Source organism: Gopherus evgoodei, chromosome 10, assembly GCF_007399415.2.
Source record: "Gopherus evgoodei ecotype Sinaloan lineage chromosome 10, rGopEvg1_v1.p, whole genome shotgun sequence".
Lineage (NCBI taxonomy): Eukaryota > Metazoa > Chordata > Testudines > Testudinidae > Gopherus > Gopherus evgoodei.
In genome coordinates this window covers 54,865,116-54,890,616 of record NC_044331.1, presented here as the reverse complement: position 1 = coordinate 54,890,616, position 25,501 = coordinate 54,865,116, and the positions used below count along the sequence as shown (strand labels likewise).

The 25,501-nt window shown below is 45.6% G+C and overlaps 1 protein-coding gene across 3 annotated transcripts in view; it reads right to left on the bottom strand.

Moving 5' to 3' along the window:
* Window positions 1-25,501, bottom strand: part of KIAA0556 (KIAA0556 ortholog) — a 187,336-nt gene that overhangs the window by 95,532 nt on the left and 66,303 nt on the right. For all 3 annotated transcript variants that reach the window (XM_030579222.1, XM_030579224.1, XM_030579223.1), the window contains exons 10-12: window positions 22,403-22,515; window positions 9,268-9,370; window positions 761-973 (exon numbers count right to left, since the gene is read on the bottom strand). In XM_030579222.1, the coding sequence (XP_030435082.1) occupies window positions 761-973; window positions 9,268-9,370; window positions 22,403-22,515 (429 nt within the window). The remainder of the gene's footprint in view (window positions 1-760; window positions 974-9,267; window positions 9,371-22,402; window positions 22,516-25,501) is intronic.

Below are 25,501 nucleotides of genomic sequence, written 5' to 3'. Positions count from 1 at the left end.
CACAGTGAGTGTATAGCCAAGGTGAAATCCTAGCTCTAGGGAACTCAATAGTAGTTTTGCCACTGATCTCAGTGGGACCAGGATTTCATCCCAGAACTCTTGAGTTCAATGACTTTACCACAGAATATCCTTTCTCCTCCCCCACCTCTCACTGCCTCAACTTCATCCAATGTTTCCAACCTGCACACCCCTTTTGTTCAATTCTTTCACTCATCTTCATGCCACTCCTATGCCTGGAACACCTTGTCTTTCTATTCCATCCAGTGACTGCCCTTGGCAAAAGGTTAGCAGTGGGGTGTCCCAAACTTCTGTACTAAGATCAGTGTTTAATATATATTAGGAGTCTGGAAAAAGAAGTGAAGGTGCAAAATTTTCAGAAGACACAATTATTTAGGTTAATCACTAGAAGAAAAACAAGGAAATGCAAAAGGGTCACAAGACTTTCCAGAAAAATTCTATCTTGGCAGATAGATGCATTACATTATAGTTCATTGTTTTATAAATTGAATGTGCTCCTGTATTCAAAGCCTGTATTACAGTGCAAACACACAAGGAGAGAGAATTACGGTTTCCTGATTTTTGAGCATGAAATTCTGCAAATCTTAAACAATACATTACATACATTTAAAATACCTGAGCAAGTGGCAAAATTCAGGTTTACATATTTTTAGAAAGAAAATAACTTACTGAGAGATCATAAACTATAAAGAAAACTATTGAAACGAGGGAGGCCTATACAGGTGGGATGAGGGGAGCTTACATTCAGGGTTCCATTGACCAGGCAAGAGAGATCCCCTGGCGAGTCAGCATTTCGGATATTCACATCATGAGGAGACACAAACATCTTGACAGCATGTAAATCAAAGAATTCCACTTCCGTCAAGCCCACATTGACTGCATTCCCCCAATTGGAGAGGATTTCCATAGTCACATAAATGGCATCCTGTATTTCTGCCTTTGTTTGCAGCTGATCCTAAAAGAGAGATTGTTTATACATATAGATTATATACACAAAAAAAAGTAAAAGGATGTTATGGTTGCAAAGTCAGGCACTCGACAGTTACGAAATGTCAGAATTAAGGTTGTCTAAGTAATGTTCATTTTGACCTCATGTGCATTATAATAGTCCTGTTCAACATCACACAGGAAGCCTATTGGAGAGTAAGGACTAGAGCTCAGCACTCCTGGGGCCCAGTCCAGTCCCAAGCATTTAAACACAAGAGACTCTCCTTTCTCTTCTTGCAACTCTCTGCCTCATTCACTTCATTCTGTACAGTGAGTCAGGCAGGCATGTTCTGTAGAACAAACAGTATGTGAGCTGTAAGTAAAAACTGCCTCTGACAGAATATGCCTATGGGAGTCAAAATGAAGTTGCACAAACAACAAATATTTTGGCACCTTCTAATTTCTGGGTGCATGGCTTTGCAACCATAATGATCATTTAATGTATCTTTGATATGTAATTCTTAGATTTGTTAAAAACAATAAAAAAGAATGGTTACTTACCTTATAGCAATTGTGGTTCTTTGAGATGTGTTATCCAAAACGATTTTACTCTTGGTGCGAATATGCCCCATGCATGTGAGATATGATTATTTTGGCCAGAAGAATCCACTGGGGCCAAGACTGCACCCTTTACTTCCTTATACCCCTCCACCATACCCATCTGAAGCCACAAGGGGTGGAGCAGGCCCAACCATCCCGCAGTTCCTTCACCATTACAGGTTCCCTGAGGAGTAGAACTTTGCAGTAGCAGGGTAGAAGGACGGGTTGTGGAATCCATGTCGACAACAAATCTCAAAGAACCACAGTTATGGTAGGGTAAGTAGCCATTTCTCCTTCAAGTGATTGATCACATAGATTCCACTCTTGGTGACCAACAAGCAATTATCTGTTTGATTGGAGGTGGGCAGTAGGAGTCAAAATGGCTGTAGGACAGCTCTATCAAAATGGTCATCCAATCTGGAAGTGTCTACCATGAAATAGAAGTGTTTTGTAAATGTGTGGACCAAGCTCTATGTAACTGCTCTAGCCCTAGCCCTACAGATTTCAGAAATAGGGACATTCTTCAAACAGACAGCTCTAATGTGGTTAGGTGGACCTCAGCGGGCTAATTCATAACTTACATTATGAATACATAACATACAACTCCTTATACAGTTAGAGACCCACTTACATAAGCTCTGAAGATATTGCTTGACTCATAACTATCTCTGCAAAGACCACATAGAGCCGCAGTATATTTCTGAGTGGTTGTTGTCACGTCAGTACTACATCAAGTGTGTAAATTTTAGCTTCCCCCAATGCTGAGCAAGTCTCGGGAAAGAAAACTAGGAGATGAATAAATTGGTATGCATGGTACTCTGAAACAATTTTGGGTAGGGAATTGGGTTGAGACCTGAGGATGATGTTGTCCTTATGAAATACTGTATAAGGGGAACCCGCCATGAGGACCAGAATATCTCCTGTCCTTCAAGCTGATGTAATGGTGTGAGATCCCTACCCTTTTTACATGACTATGATAAATTTTGTACAAAGTATGCCTTATAAGATATCATTTGAAAAGTCATAATTTGCTGAACATTATCATCCTGGTAAAATATGTATGACAGCACTGTATGTAAAGTTATACATTTTTACTGTATAAGACATGTTCCAAGTCTGGGGAAATAGCTTCAGACAAATTCACAAACACCTCAACCAGGTGTCAACATAATCAATCCCTGATTAAGCAGCCATTCTTTGACAGGAAGAAGGGTGTGAGCAAGAAATGTACATCTTGCCAATGGAACAGCTGGAGGTTCCTATGCAAACAGACTTTCTGCCTCTTGAACCTCAACTGGAGATGATTTTCAAAGAGGAAAATAACTATAAGAAGTGAGAACAGACAACACAAATCATATGTCCATTCATCTGTACTCACTGCATCGATAACACTTGAAAGACAAAGGAAGCATAATATGACTTGGGGGAGATCCTCTCTGGAAAACTCAGACACTAATACAGCTAGAACATGTAGTGAGAGAGACTTTCACTTTGAATTCACGTAGCTTGTTCAGTTAGGTATTAGTTTGCGTTTTATAGACTCATAGACTCTAGGACTGGAAGGGAACTCGAGAGGTCATCGAGTCCAGTCCCCTGCCCTCATGGCAGGACCAAATACTGTCTAGACCATCCCTAACAGACATTTATCTAACCTACTCTTAAATATCTCCAGAGATGGAGATTCCACAACTTCCCTAGGCAATCTATTCCAGTGTTTAACTACCCTGACAGTTAGGAACTTTTTCCTAATGTCCAACCTAAATCTCCCTTGCTGCAGTTTAAGCCCATTGCTTCTTGTTCTATCATTGGAGGCTAAGGTGAACAAGTTTTCTCCCTCCTCCTGATGACACCCTTTTAGATACCTGAAAACTGCTATCATGTCCCCTCTCAGTCTTCTCTTTTCCAAACTAAACAAACCCAATTCCTTCAGCCTTCCTTCATAGGTCATGTTCCCAAGACCTTTAATCATTCTCGTTGCTCTTCTCTGGACCCTCTCCAATTTCTCCACATCTTTCTTGACATGCGGTGCCCAGAACTGAACACAATACTCCAGTTGAGGCCTAACCAGTGCAGAGTAAAGCGGAAGAATGACTTCTCGTGTCTTGTTTACAACACACCTGTTAATGCATCCCAGAATCACGTTTGCTTTTTTTGCAACAGTATCACACTGTTGACTCATATTAAGCTTGTGGTCCACAATGACCCCTAGATCTCTTTCTGCCATACTCCTTCCTAGACAGTCTCTTCCCATTCTGTATGTGTGAAACTGATTGTTCCTTCCTAAGTGGAGCACTTTGCATTTATCTTTATTGAACTTCATCCTGTTTACCTCAGACCATTTCTCCAATTTGTCCTTTTATTTCTTTGTAACCAATTCTGACTTTTATGCCTCATCACTTGTAATCAATTAAAATCTTCCTTTCTGTAGTTAATAAATGTGTTTTCTGGTTTTATCTAAACCAGTGTGTTTGGATTGAAGTGTTTGGGAACTTCATCTGGGATAACAAGATGTGTGCATATTATTTTCTATTAATGGAATGACAGATTTTCTATGAGCTTGTATTATCCAGGCAGATACTGGGCAGTACAACAGGCATATTTCTGGGGACAAATCTGAGGGAATCACAGGCCCTGAGACTGATGGTGATCCAGAGGAGCACCCCTCAATCCCTGACTAAAAGGTGACTATTACAAAGTCTTTGTAGAGAGAGGTGTGGAGAAAGGTACTCCAGTGTACCCTTGAAGAAGGTTTTTCCACCAGTTTAATGAGGACTTCTTGTGGGACCTTGTCCAGCATGTCCACATGGTGTCTGCTGGATAGATACTAATTTCAACCATCCTTTTATGCAGCATAGGTGAAGTCTGCAAATTGCATAACATAGATGCATGAGTCCATGAATCCCAGCAGACTAAGGCATACTCTTACTGATATTTTTGAATGATCTTCAAGGTGGTTAATGAGACTTACTGTTATCTGGAACCCATCCTATGGAAGGTAAGCTCTCACTGATCTGGAGTCTAACACTGCACCTCTGAACTCTATGTGTTGAGTTGGAATCACTGTGGAGTTTTATAGGTTGGCTTTGAGTCCCAATGAGGTGAAGAGCTATAAGGTTACTTGGATTGAGTTGGTCACCTGTTGGATGATCTCGAATCAGCTAGTCTCTGAGGTATAGGTAGACTTGGTTTCCTTGTCTCCTTAGGTGAGCTGTCATGAATGCCGAGTACTTGGTGAATACCCTCAGTATTGTGGAAAGACCAAAGGGCAGGACTCTGTACTGGTAATCAGATGTTTCTACAAGGAATCTGAGATACTTCCTGTGCTGGATGAATAGATAAGTGGAAATAGGACTCTTGCAAGTCAAGAGCAATGAACCGGTCTTGGAGATCTAAGGGAGCAATTATGGATGGCTGAGGCATGGGAGCCAGCAAACAGAACTGTAAACAGGGGATTTTGAATGGGAATTCTCTTGGAGGAGCAGGGAAAAGGCAAGCCCTTTGTCCTTAGGGACAGTGAGGTTTTGAGGGTGTTGAGGTTTTTTTCTGTTTTGTGGGTTTGTTTTTTTGGGGAGTTGAGAGTGGGAAGGTGTTCGTTTTTCCTGTCCAGTTTGTCGAGGCTGATAGAGGGCAGTGTGCTGGAAGAGAAATAAAGCCCTGGTTAGGGGGCAGGGCTTCCCCAATTAGGCATCCTATAAAGGCAGCCGAACAGTCAGCTAGCAGCACAGGCACAATGGCACAGGAGTCAGCTAAAAGATGTGTAAACAGGGGATTTTGAGTGGGAGTTCTGTTGGAGGAGAAGGGAGGAGGAAAGCCCCTGGTCCTTAGGGTGTGACGATCTATACCAGGGGTAGGCAATCTATGGCACGCATGCCAATGGCGACACGCGAGCTGATTTTCAGTGGCACTTACACTGTCCGGGTCCTGGCCACCGGTCTGGGGGGCTCTGCATTTTAATTTAATTTTAAATGAAGCTTCTTAAACATTTTAAAAACCTTATTTATTTTACATGCAACAATAGTTTAGTTATATATTATAGACTTATAGAAAGAGACCTTCTAAAAACATTAAAATGTATTACTAGCATGCAAAACTTTAAATTAGAGTGAATAAATGAAGACTCAGCATATCACTTCTGAAAGGTTGCCGACCCCTGGTCTATACTATTGTGTTCACCACTTTTACAAAACTATGATAACTTTTGTATAAAGTATTCCTTGTTAAGTATCATTTGAAATTTCATAATCTGCTGAATGTTATTGTCCTGGCAAAAATGTGTGTATCAGTGCTGTATGTAAAATCACAAGATTCTATAACATTGTAATAATTTGCTCCAAGGTGAAAAAAAAAGCAGACCCAAATCAGTTCTTATAGACATAGACAATGCGAAAGGTGTGAACGTTAAAGAGGTCCTTAGCCAGACCCAAATCTGATCCTGGGGTCTGTAGCATACCCCAAGCACTATCCCAAGACAACCTCTAGTACAGGGGTGGACAAACTACGGCCCATGGGCCACATCTTGCCTGGCCCCTGAACTCCTGGCCTGAGAGGCTAGCCCCTGGCCCCTCCCTTGCTGTTCCCCCTCCCCCACAGCTTCAGCTCACTCATTCCGCCGCCAGCACAATGCTCTGGGCAGCGGGGCTTTGAGCTCCTGGGGCAGCGTAGCTGCAGAGCCTTGCCTGACCTGGTGCTCTGTGCTGCACGGTGGCGGCAGCATGGCCTGGCTCCAGCCGGGAAGTGCAGCTGTAGCGCCGCCAGCCACTGGTGCTCCAGGCAGTGCGGTAAGGGGGCAGGGAGCAGAGGGGGTTGCACAGAGGGCAGGGGAGTTTGGGGTGGTGGTCAGGGGGTGGGGGTGTAGATGGTGGTCAGGGAAGAAATAGGGCATTGATTGGGGGCAGGGGTCCCGGAAAACAAACAATCTTCTCACCTAAATTAACTATCTATACCAGTGGTGGGCAACTTGAGGCCTGTCAAGGTAATCCCCTGGTGGGCCGCGAGACAGTTTGTTTACATTGACCGTCGCAGGCATGTCCGCCCGCAGCTCCCAGTGGCCATGGTTCACCGTTCCCAGCCAATGAGAGCTGCGGGAAGTGGCAGCCATCACTGAGCTATACCAATACTATTAACAACTTTAAACTAAATAACTTTGATGGAAAAAAGGTAAAGAGAAATGGTTGAGTATCCTCTATGCAGGCAAACTAGTGTTCTTCCTCAGGTTGAGGCAGCAGAGAAGGAACTGAGGGCGGTTTCCTCATACACCTCATATATCCACGGTGTCTGGCACAAGGAGATATAGGGGACATGTGCACGCTGAACAGGCACTGCTAGCTAGAAATCTCTGATCAAGGGCTCGAGAGGCGTATGAATACCTGAAGTGGAGCACTCATAGGGACAATACTTGAAGAAGTTAAAGCACCCTCAGGGACTGCTCTGATTTATACTGGAAGCCACATGACCCACAAGAAGTCCAGAATCTGGAAGGTACAAAGGGGCTTTATAGCCTTCTTTATCCCCTTTCCCTCCAGGTAGCACCTTTTCCACTCAGCTTCCGGAAAGCATCACAGAATCTAGTGGATGGTTCATTTCCTAGGTCTGCCAGAATTGACCTTTGCAACCTTTCTCCATCAATCTTACTCCATCTGTAAAATAAAGGAGGAATGATACTTGCCTGCCTCGTAAGATAGGTGTATGCAGCAGTGGAAATAGTAGCTATTTTTCCCTAAAGAAATGGTTGAGCTATTTTTGGTTAAACTTTCTTAAAATAATTTAAGAAAATTTCAGCCTGAACAGTTAAAGTTTGACAAAGTTTGACAAGAAGTATAGTTAGGCAACACTAACTATAGTTATTGGTAGGAGTTCCACCGATAATACACACACACCCTCTCTCTGACCAATCATCATCTGAAAGACAGCAGGTTTTCAGGTATGGTCCTGCTTCCCTTTTATTATATACATTAGCAACTACAGCAGTTGTAACAATGGTAGCGTGCCTCGGATCCTTATTAATGAAGTGTAGGGTTCTTTAGGGAGTCTATGGGAGTTAAGCACCCAAACCCCTTTGAAATTCAATGAGATTTTTGGCATCTAACTAGCTTAGGTTCCCTACAATATCCTAGTAAAAAAATCTGAGCAGTGACAGACAGAATGGTGTGCAGAAAACCAATCCAGACAACTGAATTCACTTGCAGAGCAAGTGCTCTCCTTGCTACACATCCTGGAGACAAAACTGAGTTTGAAGATCAGAAAACTACTCAAAAGCCTGATTAGTCTGTTAGTGACTTTCTAAATCTGCATTCAGACAAACAGACGTATTGAATTTAGTGTTATGTATTGGCTATGAGCTCTGAAAGATCCAAGGGCAGGATTTTGGTTCCTTACCAAAAAACCTTGGGAGGATCAAAAAGAACTAGACTTTTAATTAATTGAATGATGCAAGTAGACCATCAGCAGCAGGCATATATTCAGTAAAAGCTGGAGGAGACAACAGAGCTTTTGAAAGCAGACACTGGAGTATCTATATAAGAAGATTTTTGGATTGTCACTTTGAATGTCACTCTGATGCCTAGAATGTCTGTAGAGTTAGTATGTAGTGATGGAACAGCTACAACCATGGTTGAGAATTCTTTTTGTTCAAAATAATCACCAGATTCAACCATCACTGAGAGTTACAGTGTGTTATCATCTAATTTCAAAGTTCTCAGCCATTTTGACTTTACAAATTACACGCATGTGACAGCAAGACATGTATCTATGCCATGCCAAAAGTCTTAAATCATGGTGAAATCAGAAACAACTCAGCCAAAACCACCCTTATTCTACAGATCATTTACATGCAACTATTCCATTGGTTGTATGGGGAGACTGCATAGATGATGGATTACTTGGACCAACTGCCACACCCATGGGGCAGCAAAAGCTTTCAGCTACCGGTTTTAATATAATTAGTCTATCCATAAAGTAATTTGTTTTTCATAGATGTTATTCACTCTAGGACATAAATGTTATTTCAGATCAGGTTGGGCGGAAGGAGAAGGTAAATGCAGAAGAAATATTTTTATATAAAATCGTAATCTCTGGCTAGTTCTCTCTTGAGTAACACTAACCTAGAGCTGCTGTGAGAGGATTCAGCCTTCAATAAGATGCAGAAAAAGAAGCCTTACTACGTTTGTTAACACATATGATCAGGATCAAATCACTTTGTGAAGTGAACATGACAAACTTGTGGAATATATGGAAACCACAGAGGTAAATCTGCACAACAAGACTTCAATAACTTGCACAGTGTGAACTTACTTCCTGTTGAGTGTGTCTATGGAGCAAGAGTTGCAAGTGACTTTGAAAAAAAGAAATGTTAAATGACAAGGTTTGAAATGATGAAATCGGTTTTGCACAGGTGAAATATAAACATTTACTTAGAGTTTCTAATTCATTGTGCCACTATACAACTGCATTTTCCAAACACATATGACCAGCAGGACCCATATGATCCCTTCTCACCGCAAGGGAGTGAGGCCCTGGCAATTCAGTAGTCCAAGGAAGCCCCATGCCCATAGCTGCGCCTGCTCCCTGAGACATGTTGAAGTCATGTTTCCTGTGCCCTCTCTCATAAGGCCACAGGTCATTCAAAGTACCCCTTTTTCATTTTGTTTTCTGATAAAATCTGGATGGCAGAATAGTTACAAAGCTGTGATTATTGCACATATCTGTACAAGCCTTATTTCTCACCACAGAATCTGGCTCCAGTTCCTCAGCAGGTAGGACTTTGTGACTGTGGCAGGTAGAACAGCTCTCAATTTCCTGCAGGAGTTTCAAAAGTTTCTTCTGTTGCCTGAAACATAGTTAAACTTTTAGGAATTTTGTTTCTAAATCTTTTACTTGGAAAAAAATACTGAGTTAGAGTAAAGGTGAAGAAAACTCAGAATGAAAAAAAAACCCATCTAACTCATGCAGGACATTGCAATTATTTAAAAAACCCTATTAGAAACCCATGAAATTCAGACAAAGATGTACTTAAAAAGCAATGCAAACACTGCTTTATTTCTGCCCCGTATGGACAGCAGCAGCATTTTTCTTTGTTTCCCACATACTTGCTTTGTAAGATGTGCTATTTTTAAATAAAGGATTTTCCTTAAGGGCTTATTCAGAGGTGAAGTTTAATCACAGTTTATAAATACCTACACATGAGAAGATATTTGATTCCAGAGCACTCTTTAATCTACATGCAAGTACCTATATGGGAACAAATACTTAATAGTGGGCTCTTCAATCTAGCAGAGAAAGGTATAACACAATCTAATAGCTGGAAGTTGAAGCTAGACAAATTCAGAACGGAAATAAGGTGTACATTTTTAACAGTGAGAGTAATTAACCATTGGAACAACTGAACAAGGGCTGTGGGAGGTTCTCCATCACTGACAATTTTTTAAAAAAAGATTGGATGCTTTCTAAAAGATATTCTCTAGGAATTATTTCAGGGAAGTTCTGTGGTCCGTGCTATAGATTCATAGATTCCAAGGACAAAAGGGACCACTGTGACCATCTAGTCTGATCGCTTGTATAACAAGCCTTATTTCCAATCTGAATTTGTCTAGCTTCAACTTCATGTTATACCTTACTCTGCTAGATTGAAGAGCCCACTATTTAAATATTTTTCCTCATGTAGGTACTTATATACAGTAATCAAGTCACCCCTTAACCTTCTCTTTGATAAACTAAACAGATTGAGCTTCTTGAGTCTACCACTATAAGGCATATTTTCTAATCCTTTAATCATTCTCAGGGCTCTTCTCTGAACCCTCTCCAATTTATCAACATACTTCATGCATTATGAGCACCAGAACTGGACAAAATATTCCAGCAGTGGTTGCACCAATGCCAAATATAGAGATAAAATAACTTCTTTACTCCTGCTTGAGATTCCCCTATTTATGCATCTGAGAATCACATTGGCTGTTTTGGCCATAATATCATACAGGGGCTCATGTTCAGATGATTATTCATCATGACCCCCAAATCTTTTTCAGAGTCACTGCTTCTTAGGATAGAGTCTCCCATCCTGTAAGTATGTCCTATGATCTTTGTTCCTAGATGTCCATGTGACGTTGCACTTCATATGTTTTACGGAAATATGCTAATGAGTGTGAATATAATGTAACTGGAATATGCTTTCTGCAAAAGGCCTCTTGTGTGGTATTATTACAAAGCTTATGATCCACTGAGTGTGTTCATCCTATTTGTTTGCATATATTATTTCTGTGTCTCGAGTTAGGAGAATAAGATATAAACTTGTATTACTGATGTAAACATGTTAAGTGAAAGCCATTAAGGATGCTTCACAATCAATGAACTGTGAATGGGTTTGTTTACCTGCAAGCCTTCCTGTGTACCTGTCTTCCAGGAACTAGGTAATGAAGAAGGAGGTCTTACAGTGACATGTGATCACCTGAACTGGAATCCATCTTAAACCTGGTGCTTTTCCATTTAGATAGGGGGTGGAGACCCAGAGAGACAAAAGATTCCTGCCTTAGGCCAAAGCAATAAAAGGGGGTGGAACAGAACAAAGGGGACTGCCAGTCATGAGAAATTCCTAGTTATCACCTCAGCGGGAACTAACAAGGAATGTGCTGGGGAAAGGATTGGGCCCAGACTAGGAAGAAGTATAGTCTGTGAAAGAAGCTTCTTGGAACATCACTGCGGGTGAGATTTACCTGTATTCAGTTTCTTAATGTATTAGGCTTAGACTTGCGTGTTTTGTTTTATTTTGCTTGGTAACTTACTTTGTTCTGTCTGCTATTACTTGAAACCACTTAAATCCTACTTTTTATACTGAATATCATTTTTTGTTTATTAATTAACCCAGAATAAGTGATTAATAGTTGGGGAGCAAACAGCTGTGCATCTCTCTCTATCAGTGTTACAGAGGGCAGACAATTTATGAATTAACCCTGTATAAGCTTTATACAGAGTAAAATGGATTTATTTGGGGTTTGGATCCCACTGGGAACTGAGTGTCTGGGTGCTGGAGATAGGAGTACTTCCTGAGCTGTTTTCAGTTACGTCTGCAGCTTTGGGGGTGTGGTTCAGACCCTGGGTCTGTGTTGCAGCAGGCTAGCGTGTCTGACTCAACAAGACGGGGTTCTGGAGTCCCAAGCTGGCAAAGAAAATGGGCTCAGAGGTAGTTTCAGCACATCAGGTGACAGTCCAAAAGGAGTCTCTGTGACCGAACCCATCACCGTACACATTTACATTTAGCTGTATTAAATGCATATTGTTTGTTTGTGCATAGTTTACTAAGCAATCCAGATTGTTCTGTATCAGTGACCTGTCCTCTTCATTATTTACCACTTTTCCAATTTTTGTGTCATCTACAAACTTTATCAGTGATGATTTTATGTTTCTTTCCAGAGCATTGATACAAATGTTGACTAGCATAGAGACAAGAACTGATCCCTATGGGACCCCACTGGAAACAGACCCACTCTATGATTTCCCATTTACAATTTCATGTTGAGACCTATCACTTAGCCAGTTTTTCATCCATTTAATGTGTGCCGTTTTAATTTTATATCATTCTAGATTTTTAATCAAAATGTTGTGCAGTACCAAGTCAAACACCTTACAAAAGTCTATTACATTAACACTATTACCTGTATCAACTAAACTTGTAAACTCATCAGAAAAAGATATCAAGTTAGGAATGATCTATTTTCCATAAATCCATGTTGATTGGCATTAATTACATTACTCTCCTTTAATTGTTTATTAATGGGAGTCTCATATCAGTTGCTCCATTACTCAGGATCAATTTAAGACTGACAGGCGTATAATTATCCCTGTCATCTCACTGACTTTTTTTAAAAAATGGCACAACAATAGCTGTCTTCTAGTTTTCTGAAACTTCCCAGTGCTCCAAGACTTATTGAAAATCAACATAAATGGTTCAGTGAGCTCTTCAGGCAGCTGTTTTAAAAAACTCTTGAATGCAGGTTACCTGGACCTGCTGATTTAAGGTCTAACTTTAGTAACTTCTGTGTAACAACCTCCAGAGACATTAGTGGAATGGAAAGAGCGTTATCATCACCATATGATGAGACTATGTCATCTAATGTTTCCACAATACAGAACAGAAATATTTATTGAACACTTCTGCCTTTTCTGCATTATTATTGAAAATTCTATCATTTTCATCAAGTAGTGGATTAATACAATTTTCAGGATTCATTTAGCCAGCATGGATTTGTAAAGAACAAATGGTGTGAAACTAATCTGATAGCATTCTTTGATAGGATAATGAGCCTTGTGAATAAGGGAGAAGCGGTGGATGTGATATACCTAGACTTTAGTAAGGCATTTGATACGATCTCGCATGATATTCTTATAGATAAACTAGGAAAGTACAATTTAGATGGGGCTACTATAAGGTGGGTGCATAACTGGCTGGATAACCGTACTCAGAGAGTAGTTATTAATGGCTCCCAATCCTGCTGGAAAGATATAACAAGTGGGGTTCCGCAGGGGTCTGTTTTGGGACCGGCTCTGTTCAATATCTTCATCAACGATTTAGATGTTGGCATAGAAAGTACGCTTATTAAGTTTGCGGATGATACCAAACTGGGAGGGATTGCAACTGCTTTGGAGGACAGGGTCAAAATTCAAAACGATCTGGACAAATTGGAGAAATGGTCTGAAGTAAACAGGATGAAGTTCAATAAAGATAAATGCAAAGTGCTCCACTTAGGAAGGAACAATCAGTTTCACACATACAGAATGGGAGGAGACTGTCTAGGAAGGAGTATGGTAGAAAGAGATCTAGGGGTCATAGTGGACCACAAGCTTAATATGAGTCAACAGTGGGATACTGTTGCAAAAAAAGCAAACGTGATTCTGGGTTGCATTAACAGGTGTGTTGTAAACAAGACACGAGAAGTCATTCTTCCGCTTTACTCTGCACTGGTTAGGCCTCAACTGGAGTATTGTGTTCAGTTCTGGGCACCGCATTTCAAGAAAGATGTGGAGAAACTGGAGAGGGTCCAGAGAAGAGCAACGAGAATGATTAAAGGTCTTGAGAACATGACCTATGAAGGAAGGCTGAAGGAATTGGGTTTGTTTAGTTTGGAAAAGAGAAGACTGAGAGGGGACATGATAGCAGTTTTCAGGTATCTAAAAGGGTGTCATCAGGAGGAGGGAGAAAACTTGTTCACCTTAGCCTCCAATGATAGAACAAGAAGCAATGGGCTTAAACTGCAGCAAGGGAGATTTAGGTTGGACATTAGGAAAAAGTTCCTAACTGTCAGGGTAGTTAAACACTGGAATAGATTGCCTAGGGAAGTTGTGGAATCTCCATCTCTGGAGATATTTAAGAGTAGGTTAGATAAATGTCTATTAGGGATGGTCTAGACAGTATTTGGTCCTGCCATGAGGGCAGGGGACTGGACTCGATGACCTCTCGAGGTCCCTTCCAGTCCTAGAGTCTATGAGTTTCTAATATATTGAAAAAACTCCTTTTTATTGTCTAACTTTGCTGGTCGTAGAGTTTTCCTTGCGCCCTTTGATTTCCCTTATCAATTTTCTACAATTCCTAACTTCTAATTCATATTCCTTTCTTTCAGCTTCCCCCTTCTGGAATTTGTTTTAGATAGATAGATAGATAGATAGATAGATAGATAGATAGATAGATAGATAGATAGATATCTGTTGTCACAAAGTCAGGCCAGATGGCTGCAAGAGGGTCCTGGAAGGCTGATATATTAGCCCTAGAATGTTAAAGGCCTTTTTTCCTACAAGCTGAGAAGTAGTTACCTCAGATCAATTATGGACACCGGAATCCAATTAAGCGCTGCCTGAGGCCTTTAAAAACCTCTCCTCTGGGGAGAACAAGGGGGAGAGGGAGAGAGAGAGAAAGAAAGACAAGTTGCTGCCAGGCTTGTGGCAACAGGGAAATAAACTGGTCCAGGATGAGAAGCTGTGTTCCTTCTCATAGAGGAGACAGCCAAAACTGAGTGCCTGCTACGGGAAGGACTGACACCTCAGGGCAACCAACAGGATGACACTTTGCCCTAGTGAGGGGGGCAGCGAAAGGTACCCCCCTGGGTTTTTGTTTATGAGACTGTTTCTTTGGTGGAGGATCACCCTTAGGCTGACCCTATAGATATATAAAATATTCAGTAAGTATATAATAGCTGCCTTCATGTCTCCTCTAAACCAGGTTGTTTTGTTAACCGGCACAACCTTCTCTGTGGCTATTTGGGCAATCTAGTAAGGTGTTCTTAAATGAGTCCTAGTTATCATTCACATTTTTCTTTGTTAAATTCTTCCTCCCAGCTGACTTAGCTCATAACTGTTTTCAGCTTTGTGACTTTGCACTTTATAGCACCAAATATATATATATTACTGGTCTGAACTTTATTCTGCTTGCATCTCCTTCTCAATTCTCAAGTATTTGGTTTTCCAGGGGAACAGCTTCCTGCTTACATACAGTACTGGATGTTCTTTGCCATCCACCTCCTCGGACAATATGGCCCTGGGGCCCATCTTGGTGGAATCCATTTGGAGGATGAACTGTTTTGCAAAATCAGGCCTTCCTGTGCTCTTCTCTGGTCTGTCTCTGGAATCTCCTCCACTGCTGAGCTACTTCCTCTTTGAATGCTCCCACCACTGGAAACATGCCTAGCAAAGGCGAGGCTTCCTGTGTCCAGAGTGGCTCCTTAACCCTGGCCTCGCTGGTGCAGGGTTGATAAACCCCATCACACACCCACTCTCACCTGGACTATAGCAGAAAAGTCTGTTGAACTTTTAAGAAAAAAGACGGTTACTCACCTTTGTAACTGTTGTTCTTCGAGATGTGTTGCTCATATCCATTCCAGTTAGGTGTGTGCGCCGTGCGTGCATATTCGTCGGAAAACTTTTACCCTAGCAACTCAGTGGGCCGGCAGGTCGCCCCCTAGAGTGGCGCCATCATGGCGCTTGATATATACCCCTGCCGGCCCACCCGCTCCTCAGTTCCTTCTTGCCGGCTACTCCGACAGTGGGGAAGGAGGGCGGGTGTGGAATGGATATGAGCAACACATCTCGAAGAACAACAGTTACAAAGGTGAGTAACCGTCTTTTCTTCTTCGAGTGATTGCTCATATCCATTCCAGTTAGGTGAATCCCAAGCCTTACATAGGCGGTGGGGTCGGAGTGAAATGTGGCAGAATGAAAACTGCTGAGCCAGAGGCTACAGCATCTCTTGACTGTTGAACCAGGGCATACTGCGAAGCAAAGGTATGGACCGAGGACCAATGGAGCTGCGCGACAGATCTCGTGGGTAGGAACACGAGCCAGCAAGGCGGCAGATGAAGCCTAAGCCCTGGTAGAATGCACGGTGATGTGGCTTGCGGAAATATGAGCCAAATCATAACAAGTGTGGATGTCCGCCATCACCCAAGATGAGATCCTCTGAGAGGAAAACAAGCAAGCCCTCCCTTTGGCCCGCTACCGTGACAGAGCTGGGGTACCTTACGAAATGGTTCTGTCAGCACAATATAAATGCGAGCACTCCACAGATGTCCAGGGAGTGCAATGGTTGTGCCCATTGCGTTGAGCTGTGGGTAACATGAAAGGCCGAAACCACCTTAGGGAGGAAAGCTGGGTGCGGTCATTGTCATAAACAGATAGCTAAGGGTTAATGTCTCTTTCACCTGGAGCACCTGACCAGAGGACCAATCAGGAAACCGGATTTTTTCAACTTTGGGTGGAGGGAATTGTGTGTCTGGGGTCTTTGTTTTCTGGCTGCCTGCTTTCTCTGAGCTTTGGAGAAGTAGTTCTGTTTTCTAATCTTTTGTTTCTAAGTGTAAGGACAAAGAGATCAGATAGTAAGTTATATGGTTTCTTTTCTTTGGTATTTGCATGAATATAAGTGCTGGAGTGCTTTGATTTGTATTCTTTTTGAATAAGGCTGTTTATTCATATTTCTTTTAAGCAATTGACCCTGTATTGTATCATCTTAATACAGAGAGACCATTTGTATTTTTTCTTTCTTTTTTATATAAAGCTTTCTTTTAAGATCTGTTGGAGTTTTTCTTTACTTCAGGGAAATTGAGTCTGTACTCACCAGGGAATTGGTGGGAGGAAGAAATCAGGGGAGATCGGTGTGTGTTGAATTGGCTAGCCTGATTTTGCATTCCCTCTGGGGGAATAGGAAAGTCCTTTTTGTTCCAGGACCGGGAACGGAGAGGGGGAGTCACTCTGTTTGGATTCACAGAGCTTGTGTCTGTGTATCTCTCCAGGAGCACCTGGAGGGGGGGAGGGAAAAAGGATTATTTCCCTTTGTTGTGAGACTCAAGGGATTTGGGTCTTGGGGTCCCCAGGGAAGGTTTTTCAGTGGGACCAGAGTGCCCCAAAACACTCTAATTTTTTGGGTGGTGGCAGCAGGTACCAGGTCCAAGCTGGTGACTAAGCTTGGAGGTTTTCATGCTAACCCCCATATTTTGGACGCTAAGGTCCAAATCTGGGACTAAGGTTATTGACAGTCATAACTGCACCTTGTCTTTGTGAAACCTAGTGTACGGCGGAACCACCATAAGAGCTCTGAGCTCAGAGACCCGTCTGGCCGATGTAACAGCTATGAGGAAAGTTGTCGTCCAAGACCCGTATAGCAGAGGGCCAGTCGTGAACGGCTCGACTGGAGGAGACATAAGTCTGGTTAAAACTAGGTTGAGGTCCCAGGTTGGGGCTGGGCGGCGCACCCGAGGGTGCAAGCGCTCCAAGCCCTTGAGGGACCTCGAACTCATTGAGTGTGAGAACACGGAACGTCCACCTTAGCCTGGCTGGAAGGTAGAGATGGCTGCTGAGTGTATCCTCAGCAATGATACTGCCATGTCCTGCCGCTGAAGGCCAGAGGCAGGCCAAATAGAGGGGATCAAGACCTCAGCAGGAGCAAGATGGAGTGTATTGCAGCTGTAGAAGAAACGCTTCCACCTGGCCCGGTACGTTGACCAGGTGGAAGGCTGCCTGTCACCCCGGCTCAGTTACGCAGCAGCCACACCGTGAGGCGAAGAGGCTGCAGGTCCGAGTGACGAAGCCTGTCGTTGCCCTGAGTGATGAGGTCTGGGTGGGGTGGAAGGGTAATTGGGTCTGTTACTGACAGGCCGAGCAATGTGGTATATCAGTGCTGCCTGGACCACTCTGGAGTGATCATGATGATGCGCGCTCTGCCCCTGCGGAGTTTGAGCAGGACCTAATGAACCAGTGGGAACAGTGGGAAGGCATAATGGAGTTGGCCTTTCCACGGCATCAGGAATGCGTCCAAGATCGATCCCGAGGAGAGACCTTGGAAGGAGCAGAACATCTGGCATTTCCTGCTCTCGCGGTGAGTGAACAGGTCTATGTGAGGAAACATCTCCACTTCTGGAAAGCAGAACGCCTCACATGGGGCAGAGTGATCACTCGTAAGACAGGAAAGACCTGCTGAGTCAAAGTGCCAAGACGTTCCAAACGCCTGGGAGAAAGGACGTCACCAGCTCCATCGAGTGGGCCATGCAAAAGACCCGGAAATGGATGGCCTCCTGACAAAAGGGGGGAGGACTATGTCCCTCCCTGGATATTTATGAAGCACATGGACGTTGTGTTGGCTGTAAACACCGAGATACAACGGCCTCGCAGCTGCCGCTGGAACCCCTGGCACGCCAGGCGGACTACTCTCATTTTTGGGGCATTGATGTGGAATGCCAGCTCCCTAGAAGACCAAAGGCCTTAAGCTCGGAGGTGACCATGAGCACTCGAGCAGAGAGATGATGCGTCCGTCGTCAGGGGCAGTGAGGGCTGGGGCGGATGAAACCGCATCCCTGCCCACACCAGGGAGGGAGTTAGCCACCACTCTAGGGAGCCTAAGGTGCTCGAGGGAACGGTGACTACCATAACCATTGGCTCCCTGTCCGAGTGGTACGCCGAGGTGAGCCGGACTTGGAAAGGATGGAGGCGGAGCTTGGCGTGTTTGGTTACAAACTTGCGGGCAACCATGGACCCAGGAGACTGAGACAAGTACGAGCCGAGGTCGTTGGGAAAGCCTGCAGACCTCAGATGATTGTTGCCATCGCCTAAAACCGCAGTTGTGATAAGCAGGCTCCGGCTAGGTAGGAGACCAGCATAGCCCCTAGGAAGTCCAACCTCTGCGTGGGAACCAGAGTGGATTGCTCTATAGGAATCATCAGGCCTTGACCTGTGAATAAGATCGTGACGATGCCCACGCGCTGAGTGGTTTGTGTCTCAGAGTCTCCTCGGATAAGCGAATCGTCCAGATACGGAAAAACGCATATCCGACATCAGCGAAGGTAGGCGGCGACTATGGCCATAAACCAGAAGTATTGACAGTTGGCTAGAAAGTGGAGGTATCTCCTGTGCGGAGGGAAGATGGCGTTGCAAAAGTACGCGTCCTTCATATCCAGGGCGGCATAGTAGCCCCCAAGAGGCAAGGATGGAATAATGGTTCCCAGGGATACCGTGCGGAACTTCAACCTTATCCTAAACCGGTTGAGTCCGTGCAGGACCAGGAAGGTCTGAGACCTGCGTTCGAGTGGGGGACTAGGGCATAACGGGAGTAAAACTCCTTGCCCCTTTCGTCCGCTGAAGGGGGACAGGGCTGGAGCAAATTAAAGGTGGTACCTATGCTCCATCGTGTGCAGGACCCAGCGATCTGAAATTAACTGGGGCCACGCCAGGAGAAAGCGGGATTGGGATCCCGGCCTGTGACTGGTACATCGCCCTCAGGCGCACCTTGGAAGGTTCGTCTTTGGTCCCAGTGGTAATTGCGAGGGACCTTGACCTTGGCTCTTTAGGGGTCCTGACGTTCGTCTGCGACCACCTTGGCCTCGCCGTTTGCCAAAGTCCTGTCTCTGGCTAGGCACAGAGTATGGCGGCTGGGGACAGAAAGGCCTGCGTTTGGTCGCTGGCGTATGCATGCTGAGAGAGCGCATTAGGACCCTATTGTCCATCAGGCTTCGCAGCCTGGGGCTGTCTTTGCCGCGAAGAGGCCTTTACCAACAAAGGGTAAATCCTGAATGGCATACTGCAGCTCCGGCCGGAGGTTTGAAACCTGAAGCCATGAAATGCACCTCATGGCGACACCCAAGGCCAGAGTCCTGGCTGCAGAGTCTGCTACGTCCAACGAGACCTGGAGGGACGCTCTGGGTACCTTCTTTCCCCCGTCCTCCAAGACGGCAGCGAACTCCTGGCGGGAGTTTTGAGGGAGAAACTCCATAAACTAAACTACCTTCACCCAGGTGCTATAATTATCGCAGCTAAGCAAGGCTTGTTGCTTTGCTACCCAGAGCTGCAGGGCCTCTGCAGAGTACACCTGGCGGCCAAGCAGGTTCATTCGCCAAGCCTCTTTCGGTTTCGGGGCTGGCGCCCGCTGGCCATCACATCAGAATCGTGGTCCTGAGCATAAAATCTGCGCATGTGGGATGACACGGATGCGTGTCCGGACGGCCATGGAGGTACTAAAAGAAGGCACAGGCAGAGTCTCTGACTCTATCGGACCTTGCCCAACTCGGCACCGGGGACCGGCACCGGGAGGCGTACCGGTACCTGGAACGAGATCCAGACACGCAACCAGAACGGTGCCGGGAGGTCGACCGAGATCTCGAGGCTCAGGGAGAGGCTACAGGAGTCAAGGTACCTCCCGCGGTGCCGGGAGTCGGAACGGTGCCGATAGCAGGTCGGCGAACGGGATACCGACCGGTGCAGCGAGTGCGACCAGTACCGATGAGGAAAACAGCACCGGGACTGCAAGTGGTGTCGGGCGTGCCGACAGGACCTGGAGTGTCTGCAGGACCGTGATCATGAACGGTGCCGCTCTGCTGTGCTGACAGAGGACGGTCACATGAAGAGACTGTATTACCCGCACCGGCGGTGCCGGGGTCAGGCAGCATCGACTCTGTCATGGCAATGAGATCCCTCACCGTTGGTAACGTCTCCGGTGTGGAGGGAACAGCAGGCTCAACCACAGTGCATACTGAGGAGCTGTCAGGCACCGGATTCGACGGCCCTCGTGGGACCGGGATCGACGGTACCGAGGTCGTCAGAGCTTCGGTAGGTGTCGGTGCCGGGCGATCCGAGTTAGATGAGCTGACTGGCTGTGGTGCCGTCGGCACGGAAGCAGCAGGAGCAATAAGCTCAACCACGGTGCGTGCCGGGGAGCCGTCAGGCACCGGATTCGATAGCCCTTGTGGGACTGGAATCGACGGTGCCGACGTTGTCAGTGCCTCAGAGGCGTCGGTGCCGGGCAATCCGACTTAGACTAGCCCTCTGGCTGCGGTACCGTTGGCACGGAAGCAGCAGGAGCAGTAGCTCAACCACGGCGTGTGCCGGGGAGCCGTCAGGCACCGGATTCTACAGCCCTTGTGGGACCGGGATCGACGGTGCCGCCATCCTCGGTGCCGCAGCAGGTGTCGGTGCCGGGCGATCCGACTTAGACGAGCCCTCTGGCTGCGGTGCCACTGGCACGGAAGCAGCAGGAGCAGTAGCTCAACCACGGCGCGTGCCGGGGAGCCGTCAGGCACCGGATTCTACGGCCCTCGTGGGACCGGGATCGACGGTGCCGACGTTGTCGGTGCCGGGCGATCCGACTTAGACGAGCTCTCTGGCTGCAGTGCAGTTGGCACGGAAGCAGCAGGAGCAGTAAGCTCTACCATGGCGCGTGCCGGGGAGCTGTCAGGCACCGGATTCAGTGGCCCTGGGGGACTGGAATCGACGGTGCCGATGTCATCGGTGCCTCTGCAGGTGTCGGTGCCGGGCAATCCGACTTAGACGAGCTCTCTGGCTGCGATGCAGGTGGCACGGAAGCAGCAGGAGCAGGGGGCTCAAACACGGCGCGTGCCGGGGAACCGTCAGGCACCAGCAGGAATCGTAGGCTTTCTCGACCTCGGAAGAAGGGAGCGGTGCCGAGTCGACATCGGTGCCGGTGACGGCCGGTGCCGAAAGGCCTTGGTAGTACCGGCGGGGTCCGGTGCCGAGGAGGCGCTTCTGCCAGCCACTTGATCATCGCTCGGCGCCCAAGGTGGAGGGGTAAGTGAAAGTCCCGCTCCTTTTTGTTCTCGGCTTAAAAGCCTTGCAAATGGGGCACTTCGCTGTCAAGTGTGATTCCCTGAGGCACTTCAAACAGGAGTCGTGTGGATCTCCCTTCGGCATCGGCTTCTGGCAGGCCGAGCCCATTTTAAAACCCGGTGAGCCGTGCATGGGCTCCGGCACCGGGTTCATGGAAGGGGCTACTTCCTGAACCCCGCTAACTAAACTAACTATGTTAGCAAAGAAAAAACGTATAACTATACAAATATATATATAAAAGGATTACAACTGCATAACTATATACGAGAACTACAAGTAGCTAGGGAAGTGGAGGTCAGCTAAGCCGCGCTCCACTGTTCCAAAGACCGACACGGGCGGTAAGAAGGAACTGAGGAGCGGGTGGGCCGGCAGGGGTATATATCAAGCGCCATGATGGCGCCACTCTAGGGGGCGACCTGCCGGCCCACTGAGTTGCTAGGGTAAAAGTTTTCCGACGAATGTGCACGCGCGGCGCACACACCTAACTGGAATGGATATGAGCAATCACTCGAAGAAGAACCAGTATTTTCAGCCTCTCTCCTGTACATAACCAAAAGGCTGGTCATCCTGCCTTTTACAAGGCAGAGACAAAATATGGGACATGGGAAGGAACATCTAGAAAAATATTTTGTGGTAAGATTTATCCCATTACACAGAGCAGAAATTACGTGCTTCTAGAAATAATCACAAGAAAGGATGAAACCAAACAACAACAGTATATGATATCAAAAATCCAGTACATTAAGGAAATCATTCTTAAATAAACTAATATAGCTACCTGCTTCCCAAATGGCCAATTTTTTCAATAGCTTCTGACACTACAGTTGTTTCCTGTTGTTTTTCTGAAGGCTCGGTTGTTGCAGAAACAGATGAAGTTGAAACAGAAGGCAGCTATGTAAGAAAAGATTAGCAAATTTTATGTACACTATTCCCTACACAAACAAAACAATACGAGTTGTGGTTTGTGTCTCTGAAATGAATGAGAGTATAGTCAAATTCTAATCTTAGCTAAACTAATGTAAATCCATCATGTTTCCATTGAATGTAATGGAATTACTGTGAATTTACACTGGTATAGCTGAGATTAGGATCTGGTCCTTTACATGTAATACTATAGGCAGGTGAAAATAATGTAAAAGGATTATCTACCACCCTTTAAAATAATTTATTAATATGAGATTTAAAGCATATATCAAAGAGCGAAAATGCAATTTCCTTCACACTTTCAGCTTGCACTACTCCAAAGTGCTTTCATGAAAATAAGAAATTACATCCTGCAATGGCAGTCCTCTGCTGATAATACTTTGAAAGAAAGATCACTGCCATTGTCTCAGGATCCTGCATGTGAACAGGGCAGAAACTCCTCAAATTCAAAGATCTAAAGTCACTGGTGGGGCCTACTGCTAAAACCACCTGCTCCTTTCACAGTAGATGATAAAAACTGTCATGGTTACAGTGCAAACTGCTTTTTGGATCCCTTTAAAGGCACACTTGAGTGCACTCTTCAGGTGACAGACTTGGCTTCATTCACCTCTGTCAAGGGTGGAACTCCAAGGCTCAACCACTCTTGGATTGAATCTGTGGATTGCAGTCCCCCTTATTTCCCAACCATGATAACATGACAGTCCCAACTGAACCTGCAAGAAAACTTCTCTTGGGAGACTTGTGAACCATGGTTAATTAAAGTGACTCAAAACTGACTTCTTCAAAACAAACATATTGTTTATACACCCAAATGTAGATAGCAAGCAGAAAGGGATAAAACAACAAAAGGTCTATTTGCCTGGGTCTTACTTAACTCTTACCCTTCCCTTGAAAGTTTCCCATAAGTTCCACTCAGTCCAGGCTCCCTACTTCTGGGTTGCAAGAGACAGCCAGGCCATGCAGCATTTTCTGTCTCTCTCTCTTAGGCCTTGTCTACACCACAAAGTTGCAGCGCTGGTGAGGGAGTTATAGCGCTGCAACTTAGGAGGTGTACACATCTGCAGGGCATCACCAGCGCTGCAACTCCCTGTTTGCAGCGCTGGCCGTACACCCATTGAAACTCGGGTGTAGAGGATCCAGCGCTGGTGATCCAGCGCTGGTCATCAAGTGTAAACACTCACCAGCGTTTTTCTTGACCTCCGTGGAATAAACAGGTATCCCAGCATACCAGAGGAAGCCTCTCTGGTAATCAAGCAGGTCTCCTTCCCAGCGGTTTGCTCCAGTGTTCCCCAAACCCCCCTGCAAGCAGGTCTCCTTCCCAGCGGTTTGCTCCGCTGTTTTTTGAACCCCCGTGCAAGCAGGTCTCCTTCCCCGCGGTTTGCTCTCGCGTTCCCCTAACCCCCGTGCAAGCAGATCTCCTTCCCCACGGTTTGCAGGGGGGTTCGGGGAACGCGACAGCACACCGCGGGGAAGGAGATCTGCTTGCACGGGGGTTCAAAAAACACCGGAGCATTCCATTGGGAAGGAGACCTGCTTGCACGGGGGTTCGGGGAACGCGACAGCACACCGCTGGGAAGGAGACCTGCTTGCAGGGGGGTTCGGGGAACACCGGAGCAAACCGCAGGGAAGGAGACCTGCTTGCAGGGGGGTTCGGGGAACACCGGAGCAAACCGCAGGGAAGGAGACCTGCTTGCACGGGGGTTCGGGGAACACCGGAGCAAACCGCTGAGGAGACCTGCTTGCACGGGGGTTCGGGGAATGCGACAGCACACCGCGGGGAAGGAGATCTGCTTGCACAGGGGTTCAAAAAACAGCGGAGCAAACCGCTGGGAAGGAGACCTGCTTGCACGGGGGTTCGGGGAACGCGAGAACAAACCGCAGGGAAGGAGACCTGCTGGGAGGGGTGTGTTCGGGGAACACTGGAGCAAACCGCGGGGAAGGAGACCTGCTTCCCCGCGGTTTGCTCTCGCGTTCCCCTAACCCCCCTTGAAGCCGCCCAACAGCGCTCCAGTGTGGCCACATCTAACACCACTTGCAGCGCTGGTTGCTGTAAGTGTGACCACTCTGCAGCGCTGGCCCTATACAGCTGTACTAATACAGCTGTAACAACCAGCGCTGCAAAATTGTAGATGTAGACATACCCTTAGAGTGTGTCCCCCAGGCAGCTGATGCCCACACACCCCTGCCTTCCTCTGTAGGAAGAAGTCTTTAATGGTTTAATGTTCCTTTGATTCTAGGTTCAGGCTGGGGAAAAATAAATCTGCTAGAGTGGTTGGAAACAGCATTTTCCAATTAATAGTTCTCACATTATTTTTTTAAGGACAGTTGGTATTCTCTTTGGAGGAACCTTGTGTCTGTCATTCATTTCCTGCTTGTTTTCCCCTAACAGCTTTCTTTGATTCAACTTCATGCAGTCCTAACGGATGATATCAAGCACTGAGGTACACAGGACATTCATAAAAAAATGCAGATATCTCCCTGGTTCTTCATAAGAATATTCCCATGTTTATCACAATTGAACAAAGTACAAAAGATTAGATAACCTTTAAATGCTGAAGGAAGAGTGAGCTTTGATTCATCACATCACACAGCTTTCAGAGAACAATTACTAGTGTGACAGATGGTAAGCTTTTCTGTAATTATTTATAACTACTATATGTTGACCTGGTTATTGAGATGTTTACTGTGTGAATATATTGGTTTAGTTTAATAGTAAGCTGTAAGAAAATAAACAAGAAGGAAACAACAGCTCAAGATAAGCTACCCTATAGTGAACATTAGAGGGTTATTGTAGGACAATGGCTGAGCCATTGGCTCTGAAGAGCCTGCCTCAATCTCCTGCGGAGCTTGCTGAATTGGTTTGCACAAGCAGAGCCAAAAGCCTGTCAACTGGCAAGCCCAAAGGAACCCTAGCGGGATAAAATGAGGCTCTCTGTCCATGGGGAGGTAATTG